General features: G+C 37.9%; 1 protein-coding gene across 2 annotated transcripts; it reads left to right on the top strand.

Annotated features, from left to right (window-relative positions):
* The first annotated feature begins 1,270 nt into the window (after positions 1-1,270).
* Positions 1,271-11,716, top strand: LOC140863058 (eukaryotic translation initiation factor 4G-like). 2 transcript variants are annotated; one of them, XM_073266188.1, is made up of 11 exons: positions 1,271-1,401; positions 1,565-1,782; positions 1,935-2,068; positions 3,476-3,652; positions 3,791-3,864; positions 3,979-4,035; positions 4,611-5,408; positions 5,548-5,934; positions 6,033-9,127; positions 10,831-11,025; positions 11,110-11,716. In XM_073266188.1, exons 2-11 carry the CDS (start codon positions 1,622-1,624, stop codon positions 11,423-11,425), a joined length of 5,394 nt encoding a protein of 1,797 aa, XP_073122289.1. In that variant the 5' UTR covers positions 1,271-1,401; positions 1,565-1,621; the 3' UTR covers positions 11,426-11,716. The 2 variants fall into 2 exon arrangements, with proteins under 2 accessions (XP_073122289.1, XP_073122290.1); XM_073266189.1 differs by having other exon boundaries at positions 1,520-1,782.
* Positions 11,717-11,971: the final 255 nt, after the last annotated feature.

The raw sequence follows: 11,971 nt of genomic DNA, 5'->3' as shown, positions 1-11,971 counted from the left end.
TATAATATTAATCATCATTTCATCATCAGTTAAAGGTTTTTGAACCATTTTGGTTTTACCTTTCTGATGTAACAAAGGTTCGGTACCAAACGAGAGTGGTAACCTTCCTCCTGTATTTCCTTTTCTAGAACCAGAAGTGTGTTCTAGATTTATGATTTTATTTTGAAGATCCTTTAGAGTTTCAAGAATTTCTTCTTGTTTCTTAAGGATTTCTTCAATTTGCCGAGATATTTCATACAGCTGATTGTTGTAATATTGTACCGTCTTTTGAATTTCTCTAAGATCTCCGGAGAGTTTAGAGGAATCTGGGGTAATCTCTAAAAATTGAGAGTTAGAAATCATATTTTTTTATCCATTCAAAATTGAGAGCATTAATCACAACCTATTGTAAGTAATCTATTGTGAATAGATTAACTTGTTTATAGGATTTCATATGAATAAAATCCTCTTGATTCAAACCTTCGTTTGAAGTCATCTTTTGTAAAAAAATCTTCTCATCAACAAAAAAAAGTATGAATTAAGGAATAATATAAAGTCTGAATAATTAACCTAAAGCTCTGATACCATTTTTGCGGATAATTCAAGTACCTAATTGAGCACAATCATTGCACAAATGAAGTACATAAATGCATTAATTGGGTACAAGAACTAAACATTGGATTTGACCAAGTTTAGTGGTCTTAGGGAGTTTTAAGAAAGAATTTTTATTGTAAGGATTTATAAAAAAAATAGGTTTAGGTTTAGGGATTTGCCCATTTGGAAACAAAAGTTATTGGCTTAAAAAAGCAATTAAATAAGTTCAGCTTTTTAAAGTGCTTTTATTATAAAAAAGCAGAAGTAGTTTTAGTGTTTGGATAAATGTTAAAAAAGTGCTTTTAAATTTAAAACATAAGCAGAAGCCAAAAAGCCAAAATTTCTGGCTTTTAAAAAAGCACTTATTTAGGCTTAAATAAGTATTTTTTAAAAAACGTCTATTGTAACCAAACACGTGGCTTTTTAAGAAAAACACTTTTTTAAAAAAAATAAGTGTTTTTTTCCAAAATGTCTACTATTCCCAAACGGACTCACAATTCAATCTAGATTAATAATTAATAAATATTTTCATCTATACTGCAATTATTTCCGGAACTAGAAAAATATTTATTCAAACATAAAACAATATCTCTATTTTTTAATTAAAAAAATCACCTTACTATAATTGATTAATCAATATTCAATAAAAATTACATATAGATATATTAATGTTTAAAATTACAGCTATGCTTTCGTTGTTTTTGGATTTTAATCACTCAGTTTCTTCGTCTTCATATTTTTTGATTTTGCTCTGTGGATATGCGGCCATGGCTCCCGCCATTCATCTCTCCCCGTGAGAAAACCCTAGTTTGACGTTCTACATTCCAGGTAATTTCAGTGTAATCAGCACGTAAACGAACTCTTTTTTTAAAAAAAAAAAAAAGTTAATTAACCGCTATTTAGATTATTTCCACTCTGTCCCCTTTTTGCGCGCGTGAAATTATAGGTTTTGATGATTTTGATTGATCGGTGGATCTGTGTGGAGTAACAGATTTACTGAGATTTTCTGGGAAAGCGGCGATTTTTTTCCCCCAGAAGATTAGGATTTATGTCCCATAATCAATCAAGGGCTGACAGGAGTGAGTCTACGCAGCACAAGAGAACAGGTCGATCTGGAAGCTTCAATCAGCAGCGGCAATTCACCGGGAGTGTCTCCAGTAAGGGTGGTGGTGGCGCCTCCTTCGCCCCCTTAAATTCTTCTAATCGTGGGTACGCTTTTCATATAAAATTAAACTACGGATTAGGGTTTTGTTTTATCGCTCATTTACGACTTGTTTTTGTTCATGCACTTAGTTATGCGTGAATTGATTGATTGATGATGGTCAGTGAATTGCTTTTGTATGTTGTTTTGTGACATGCAGTGTTAAGAAATATAATGGCAATGCACCGGGAGTGCAGTCAAGGCCAAGAAGCCCGAACGTGAGTACAGGTTCTAGCAATTCATATCCATCACAGGCACTGCAGAATGATGTTCATAAACAGCAGCCGGCCAACAGTGAGTGATTTGATTTCTCCCATCTGTATTTGTTTAACCTTATCTGTGGGAGGATTGAGATGCTTTTGATTTGTTCTCGAAGAACCTTATTTATGTGCATATAAGCTTATATTTTGATGTTGAATACGACACAAGTGACACCAAGGTGCTGAGGGTCTATTAGAGCCCAAGGCACACACCTTTCAAAGGCAAGACACAATGAGGTGAAAAATTGATATGTATATGTACATGTATCAAACTCTTCTCAATTCCACCATAGTAAATGATTAAATAATCTGAAATTTAAGCCACCAAATCGTGATTATTAGCCATAAGCTATTCCTTTCAGATGCAAGCAGTAGGTATTTGCCCTTGAGCCTTGAGGTCATGATGTCAGCCAATAAAACCTAATTAACTTGCCAAAATGATTATTAAATAATAAACTAATAAATTTTAGTCAGTATAATGACTGTGATTGCCATGAATGTAAACGAAAGAAAAGAGTAAGATTACCCTAAAATACCTAAGAAAGTGCTATTTAAACCTTCTGGAGCTTGCTGCCCGTCCTCATTGCAGGAGGACATGGTTTGGTTGGAAGTTGTTGATTTATGGTGATCAGATTCCTTCAAAATAAATTACATCAGAGGACTCAGAGGATGTGTTACTTTTTCACGCACAAATATATATATTGTTATTCCTTCAATACACAATTGCATCATAGGATAAGGAGGACGTGTTTTTTTGTTCATGAAAAAAATGGGTTTTTTCACTCCAGCGATGGATTTGCAGAATGATGTAAACCATGGATATTTGCCTCAAATATAATACCCCTAATTTTTGTGTGTTAAAAAAATTTTAGGACACAAAAGGTTGCACCTGGGCTGTCGTGCTTTGAAGGCATGTAGTCCAGCTGGAGTCTGCACTTTGTCATGGAGGCATGATCCTCTTCGATGTTCGTGCACCTGGGGTATCTCTGGACTCAGGGTGCACTTACTTGAACCTGGAGAGCCTGCAATCCCAGGCTTGCCTGCGACAACAATGACGATATGACCCATTTTTTGTAGCTATCTTTTGCCAATTTTTTGCCTGTCACCTGCTCTAGATATTTGAGGGATATAAGAGACATGAGAGGAGAAGAAAACATTTCTGATATAGTGATTGGATAACATATTTTGAAAATTGATGTGACTTGTGAGGATTGATGGCTTCTGTGTTATTAGAAAGGTGGAGGGAATAGAAGTGGAATTAAAAAAAAAAAATTGAGCTAGGAATAATTGTTGTTGAAAAACAAAAACCAGCCCAAACATAAATATTCAATTTAAAGAGAAGATCTATATTAATCTGCCACTAGCAGAATTTGATCTTCCTTGATATTATGTTTTCAGGTTTTTGTTTTCTGATGGCAAGTATTTTTATGACTTGATTTAGGATTGTCTGATGTGCCAGTTACCACTTCAGCTTCCAATGCCGATCCGATGGATGCTACGCCACAAAAACTCAACCAGGTTCCAAGGCCTCCATCTTCTGATATTTCTGTTGCAGCTCCGTCATTCAATCCTTCTACTGCTAGTTCTGAACCCAAGGACCCTACTATGCCTGCAAAACGTATGACAAATGATGCTTAAATGGTTTATTATGCTGATATTTTTCAAACATTTATTTGCTGGTATACCATTGCGACAAATATAGTGATTTCTAGACAATAGTGCGATTGACAAATTTGACCCTTTCTCTAATTTCCAGCTCCAGGAGATGCATCAAGGTCATTTCCCTTGCAATTTGGATCCATAAATCCTGGTTTTATGAATGGTGTGCAGGTATGACTCATTTGCATGAAGTGCAAAGAATCACTTGATGTATCTCACCCCATTTTTTCTTCCTAGTGATTCTAGCCCCTGAAACACAAGGTTTTTGTTCTGATTTGTTTATAGATACCTGCTCGAACAAGCTCTGCACCACCGAATTTGGATGAGCAAAAAAAGGATCAGGTTTGTTGTCTCTACAATCCAAATGTTTAATAGATGAGACCTAGATGCTTTCCTTCTCTGCCATTGGAATTTGTGAACTTCGATTAAGCATATAATTACTTTGGATGCTGTATAGTATTAGGCTTATTTTAATTTTTGGCAACCTGATTGGATTGAATGGACGAAATGGCATGAAATAATACGTTATGTGGGAGAGATAAAGAAATTTATTTTCCTTCTCTTGGAGGGGAAAATGCATCTATTTATCAATGTAACTTCAGCAGAGAAGTTAAATTAATTATTTTTCCCTCACCCGCCATTTGAAATACGGAGAGAAAAATGGGCCTTGGTTTAGAATCAACTCTAGGAATTCTGATGATTGGTTGTTTACAGTTGTGGAAGTCGTGGTATTTCTTTGTATCTAAGTTTCCCTGAGCATGACAAGATTTTGAGCCTACCTTCCATCAATTTCTCTTTGTTTGTTGGTGGGCCTGTTGTCTAGATCACATAATTGGATTGCAAAATGTGGTGATAACAGCAGTTATTCTGTTAAGTTCAATTGCTCACCAGATGATTTGATGATTATTTTCTGACAGCTCCGGCATCAAACTTTAAGGACTGCGACTCCTGCAAAACCACTTTCATCCATACCCAAACAGCTTCCGACAAAGACGGATGCTGGGACTTTTGACCAATCTAATGCTGGTGAATCTCAGCCAGTGTCCATGTCTAGGAGGGAAACTCAAGTTTCCGCTTCACCACCCATGGCTCAAACTCAGAAGCCTTCTGCACTCTCTGTACCTGGCATGCCCATGCAGCTACAATATCACCAGCCACAAGTAACTGTTCAATTCAGCGGTCCCAATCCACAAATTCAACCTCAGTCTATGTCAGGAACATCAATGCAATTGCCGATGCCTATGTCGATGCCCTTACCACTGGGTAACCCATCAGTGCAGCAGCCAATGTTTGTTTCAAGTCTTCTGCCACATCCACTGCAGGCTCAAGGAATGATGCATCAGGGACAGGCCTTGAACTTTCCATCACAAATGGGTCCTCAGTTACCTCCTCAGTTGGGAAACTTGGGAATGAATATGGTCCCACAGTTTCCTCAGCAGCAGGCTCTCAAATATAACAGTTCTCGTAAAACCGTGAAGATCACTCATCCAGAAACTCTTGAAGAGTTGAGGCTTGATGGCTCACCTGGTCCAAGGTCACATTCTAACGTGACACCTCAATCACAGCATATTCCATCGTTTCCTCCCAATCACCCAATGAATTTTTATCCCAATCCTTACAATGCCACTTCTTTCTATTTTCCTGCTGCTGGCTCTGTTCCTCCTAATAGTACTCAGGTTCCGCCCACTTCTCAGCCACCGAAGTTCTATAACCAGGTTATTGCTTTGTGCGAGACTATTTTGCTGTATTGTCACTTCAGCCTTGTAAAAACCATGCCTCATATATGTACATAGTCAATTTGGATAGATCCAGGCTTTTAAAGATGTAATGACCTTTTTACATCATTTTCTGCAGATAACGATGAAGCCATCCATTGACCCTCATGTGGAGAAAGAGGTATTGCAACCTACAAGTTCTATATCTGTTGGAAAGGCGCAGTCTTTGAAGCCTTCAAAGTCACACATGGATGATTCGGCCCGGCCACAAAAGGAAATTGGGCCCTCAGCTTCTAGTGTTTTGCCAGAGTCAAAGCCTGGAGCAGGAACATCATTGACATCTGTGTTGCCATCAGGTTCCGTTGATGTAGAGATTAGTGTGCCCACCACTTCAGTTACATTTGCTGCTGCTGATGGTTTTGCATCAAAATCAACCACCTTGGCTGAGGAAGCAAGTAATGGAGTAGTCGTGCCTGATCCCAACAAAAATGAACATAAAAAATCAAACATTGGCCGCCAGGATCAGGTATTTTATTTGTTGTTTGTGGTCCAGTTGTATATAGCAGTGCAGTTTGAGCAAGTTTATCGTGGCTTATTGGCATAGTTACTAACTCACACTTTCAGGTCGGCTGGCAATCAACCTCTCATTCAAATTATCCTCCTCAAACTGAAGCTGTAGAAGCTAAATCTTCTTTATCGAGAACCGATATTGTATCCGAACCCGCGAAGGAATTGTTGTCAACGACTGTAGGTGCGTCTTCTGAGGCTTCCAATCTTTCAAGGGAAGGTGCTGCAGAAAGGAAGTCCAGTGACACACCTAAGAGTTTAGGCACCTCAAACATAACAAGCAGACAGTTAAAACCTGACACAGTTGGTGGAAAGGTACATGGAGAAGCCATAATGTTGATCACTGATCAGAATAGTTTGGATGCATCAAAGAAACCTCTTTCTTTAGAATCATCAGAAATTTGTAAAATAGAGGAGAGCTCACCGCAGGAGGTTGCAGCTACCGCAGATGGTTTATTGGAACGAGCAAAGCAAAAGACAGAAGAGCCTTCAGTTTGCTGCCATGATGATACCAAAGCGGATGATCATGTATTTGACTCTACACACGCAGCATATTGTGAAAGTGTTGAGAATTCTGCGTCTGTGAACAGTTTATCTTCACAAGATATTAATATTAAATTTTCAGAGATGTCTTTACGCATGCCTGAGAACATTAGCACAAGTCCTGCTACGATGGATCTGGAGTCTTCCCCTGTTTTAGTCACATCTCTTGATGGTGCTTTGATATATGAAAATGAAGACAATGACTCCAATAGTTATGGCACGGTTTCTTCTTCTTCAGTTATCCCCAATGAGAAAATCTTGTCAGATACAAATGTGCAAAAAAGTGTTGTGCCCAAAGTTAAGAGGAAAAAGAAAGAGTTGTACAGAAAAGCAGAAGCTGCCGGTACGAGTTCTGATATTTATTTGGCTTATAAAGGTCCTGAGGAAAAGAAAGAAACTGTGATGCTCACAGAGGATTTAGAAAACATTTCAAGTTCTGGCATCAAGCTGACATCTGTTGATGTACCTGACCAAAATGCCTCGTTAACTGAGAAACCTGCTCTGATTAGAGTTGAGCCAGATGACTGGGAAAATGCTGCCGAAATCCCTACTCCGCAGTTAGAAACATCAAATAATGGAATTCAGAGCGATGATAGAGATGGCGAAGGATTGGTGATAAAACGATACTCTCGAGATTTCCTCTTCAAATTTGCAGAGCATTGTACTGATCTCCCAGAAGGATTTGAAATTACTTCTGATGTTGCGGATGCATTGATGGCATCTAATGTCCAATTTTCACGTGAGCCACACCACAGTCCTGGACGAAATAATGATAGGCCAACTGGAGGCTCGAGGTTGGATCGTCGTGGTAGTGATTTGGGGGACGAGGACAAATGGAATAAATTTCCTGGTCCCCTTGTATCAGGTAGAGGAGACCCACGAGTAGATGCTGGTTATTTGGGTAATGTTACCGGGTTTCGGAATAGTCAGGGAGGCAATTATGGTGTTCCGAGGAATCAACGGGGTCAGACAACAGTCCACTATTCTGGGCCCATTCTCTCCGGGCCAATTCAGCCCCTTGGTCCCCAGGGAGGCCTGCAAAGAAATACCTCCGATTCTGACCGATGGCAGCGAGGAGCTAGTTTCCAGAAGGGTTTGATTCCTTCTCCTCAGTCTCCACTACAAGTCATGCACAAAGCTGACAAAAAGTATGAGATTGGTAAGATCACTGATGAGGAAGAAGCAAAACAGAGGCAGTTAAAATCCATCTTGAACAAGCTTACCCCACAAAACTTTGAGAAGCTGTTCGAGCAAGTGAAACAAGTGAACATCGACAATTTTGTTACTTTGTCGGGGGTGATCTCCCAGATTTTTGATAAAGCTCTGACAGAGCCCACCTTTTGCGAAATGTATGCCAATTTCTGTTTTCACCTTGCAGCAGATTTACCTAATTTGAAAGTGGACAATGAAACAATCACTTTCAAAACTCTACTGCTGAACAAATGTCAAGAAGAATTTGAGAGGGGAGAAAGAGAGGAAGAGGAGGCAAATAAAGTGGAGGAAGAAGGTGAAAATATGCTTACAGCAGAAGAGAGAGAAGTGAAGAGACTCCAAGCGAGGAGACGCATGTTGGGTAATATTAGACTAATTGGAGAGCTGTACAAGAAAAAAATGTTAACTGCGAGAATAATGCACGAGTGCATTAATAAGTTGTTGGGTCAGTATCAGACTCCTGATGAGGAAAATATCGAAGCGTTGTGCAAATTGATGAGCACGATTGGTGAGATGATAGATCATCCTAAAGCAAAGGAACACATGGATGCCTATTTTGACATTATGGCTAAGCTGTCAAATGATATGAAGTTGTCATCCAGGGTAAGGTTCATGCTTAAAGATGTTATTGATCTTAGAAAGAACAGGTGGCAGCAGAGGAGGAAGGTTGAAGGTCCAAAAAAAATTGAGGAGGTGCACAGAGATGCTGCTCAAGAGAGGCAGGCACAAGCTAGTAGGTTAGGCCGTGCTCCGAGTATGGGTAGCTCTGTCAGACGGGGCCCACCTGTTGATTTCGCTCCTCGAACTCCTAGTATGTTGCCTTCTCCAAATTCCCAGACAAGCGTCTTGCGTGCTGTCCAACCTCAGATGCGTGGGTATGGTTCACAGGATGCTAGGACGGAGGAGAGACATTCCCTTGAGAGTAGGACAATGTCTGTTCCTCTGTCTCAGAGACCTCTTGGGGATGAGCCTATAACTCTTGGGCCTCAAGGTGGTCTTGCAAGGGGAATGTCTTTCAGGGGGCAGCAATCAGCACCTAGTATCCCTTTGCCTGAGATGCTGAATCCTGGAGATTCAAGGAGGACGGGACCTGGTCTGAATGGATTCAATTCAATTTCAGATCGTTATGGCCAAAGAGAGGATTTCACACCAAGATATATGCCAGATATGTTTGCTGCTCCGCCCAGTTATGACCAGTCACTTCCCCCAGAGCAAAAATTTGCCTATGGGAATAGAGAAATTAGAAATACAGATCATGGTTTTGATAGATCTCTTCCTGCTTCTCCACCTAGTCGTGGTGTACCCCCCATAAGTATGCATGACGTATCTTCAGAAACAGTGTGGCCGGAAGAGCGCCTGCGGGACAAGTCCATGGCTGCAATTAAGGAGTTCTACAGGTATGACCATGTCTCCATTGTGTTTATTTTTACTAGCATGTGCATCTGCGCGTTAACCTATTTTTTGTATTGCACAAATTATTTTTGATTCCATATTTTCTGCTTTATGTTTTAAAACCATTTGGAATACTTACTTTTACATGAAAATTATAGAAATTAGTCCTGATAATATTATATGAGGATTCTTATCATTATATTATATTATTTTAAGGGCATCATTAATTTATATTATAGGAGTGTGAATATGAATAAAAAAATTTTGAAATAATTTTCATTTTGTTGTGATAGTGCTAAAATTAAGTGGCTAGCACGTATTAGTCCATTGAATATCATCTAAATTATGAAAATAAGTCCTAACAATATGTATAATGTTTTCTCAAAAAAAAAAAACAATATATATAATGTTATTTATACTATATAATCCATGAGTAACATGGTCATGTAAAAATAATAGATAGAGTTAATTCGTATTGCTTACTTTTAATTATATAATGTTATTTATACTATATTTATACTATATAATCCATGAGTAACATGGTCATGTAAAAATAATAGATAGAGTTAATTCGTATTGCTTACTTTTAATTATGTTTATAATTTTTTTGATAATTCAAATTTACAAATAATTTTACTGAACTTTTAAGTTTTTTTATTGTTTCTGGTGGCAATCCATTCAAAATCTTTTAATAGCTTGGTAATTTAATTTGATTATAACGTGTTAAAGTTCATAATACTTTTGTGCAATTTATGAAGTTTGTTTTAGTTCTATTTGTAACTTTCAGCTTTATGAATTAAGTGGAGGTTATGAAAAGGGCAATATTAATTGAGAAGTTTTTTTTTCCCAAATAACTCCTGATCATATAAAGTTCACAAAAATATCCGTGCAATTTATCAAGCTTTACACGTATGAAGGGCTAGTTTTGTTAATTCACGATTGTAAATAATTGTCCATCATCCGTACTCTTATAAGTATATAGATATATAGATTGATGTCCGCTGGTCTGCCATTGAGCAATCTGTTAGAAATTATGGAACTACGAAGATGCCAATAGTTCAAGTTGCATGATTAATCTATAAACCCTAAGAAAGAGATAAGTTTGGTAATTTACCTGTAAACCAATGTGTTTTTCTTGGTGTGATCACCTTTGAGGGTGTCCAGTATTTCCATGTTCCTTGAAGGGTCAAATATTCTTGTTTCTATTTCTTCGATTCCAAGTGTTCTGTGAAGAAAACCTTAACCTGCATTGAATGGGTTGCCAATCTTTGTTATTGGATTGTTGATTTTCTCGTTCAACTAGTTACATGAAAAGGTAAAGACTGTGTTGATTTTTTAATTCTCAATTTGATAGTTCCTTGAGAAACAAACTGCATGGTAAGATATTATGTTCAGTTTACGGTGTTTGAAAATGGTAATTGGATGATGAATTGGAATGTTATGAAATATTCTATTCAAGTATTTTATCATGTTGGAAGTGGTTGTGGCCTTTTGGGTAGATGAATTAGATGACGAAGGAATTACTTATATACCTACATTGTTTGGCCGCCACTGTGTATCATGGTTTCATTGGTTGTTTGAACTTTGAAATATTGTTCCAGAGGACGTTGTAACTTCTATTGACTTTAATTTGTTGAATTACTGCAGATATCGTGCATTATGCACTGATAGGGATTAACTTTAAAATGTGTCTTTCATTTTTTTCCAGTGCAAGAGACGAAAATGAAGTTGCTTTATGCATCAAGGATCTGAATACCCCCAGCTTTTATCCATCTATGATATCTATCTGGGTCACCGATTCTTTTGAGAGGAGAGACATGGAAAGAGATCTCTTGACGAAGCTGCTTATTAGCCTCATAAAACGTCAAGATGGGACATTAAACAAGGATCAGCTCATCAAAGGGTACATGCTACATCGAGTTTACTTTGACGAAAATTTTGCATTAGTATTTTACTTTTACTGAATGAGTATTCATACTCGGAACAGGTTTGAATCTGTTCTCTCTGTCCTGGAGGATGCTGTAAACGATGCCCCTAGAGCAGCTGAGTTTCTAAGTCGTGTTCTTGCACAAGTTATATTGGAAAACATTGTCGCACTTTCTGCAATTGGGCGTTTGATATATGAAGGTGGAAATGAGCAAGGACGACTCGTAGAAATTGGGCTTGCGGATGAAGTTCTTGGAGGTGTCTTGGAGATCATCAAATCAGAAAAAGGTGATTCGGTATTGAACGAGATTCGTTCAAGCTCTAATCTGCAGCTTGAAAACTTCAGGCCTCCGGGCTCAAAAAATCTTGGAGATTAGACAAGTTCATTTAGAGGCTAGCGATGCTCATTTACAACCTGTAGAGATTCATTCCTTTCTTTCTTTATATTATATTATATAAATTAAAGGGGGATTTTATGCTGGGTTAATCTTTACGTTCTTATGCTATAGTTTTGTCATAATTTTGATCCTTATAAGGTTCAGCAGAGCATCCAATAAAACGCAAACATCTAGTATTTTATGGCCTTAAACAGCAACTAAATTATTATCATCCTTGTATATAACATATTTGGTCCGCCTGGAAGAATTAAATTACCTGATCTTTCTACATATTTTGAGTTGTGTACTTTCTGGCAAACGGAATGGATCGAGTAAAATTAACCTCAAATCAGCTTCCTACCTATAAACGTCGCCGCCAACGAGTTGTCCCGATTGATTCGACTTGAGCTCAATTGATGCTTGAGCTAGTACGATTTCTTATTGACGGGTAGCTCGACACCAAAATCTCGGGAGAATTTTTTTTAATGTGAAATTGCAATATATTGCAAGTAGACACAGTCACCATTTCAAGTTGATTTATAATTT

Source organism: Henckelia pumila, chromosome 4, assembly GCF_033568475.1.
Source record: "Henckelia pumila isolate YLH828 chromosome 4, ASM3356847v2, whole genome shotgun sequence".
NCBI classification, from domain to species: domain Eukaryota; kingdom Viridiplantae; phylum Streptophyta; class Magnoliopsida; order Lamiales; family Gesneriaceae; genus Henckelia; species Henckelia pumila.
Note: the sequence above shows the minus strand (reverse complement) of the source record. Positions and strands in the feature narration are given on the sequence as shown.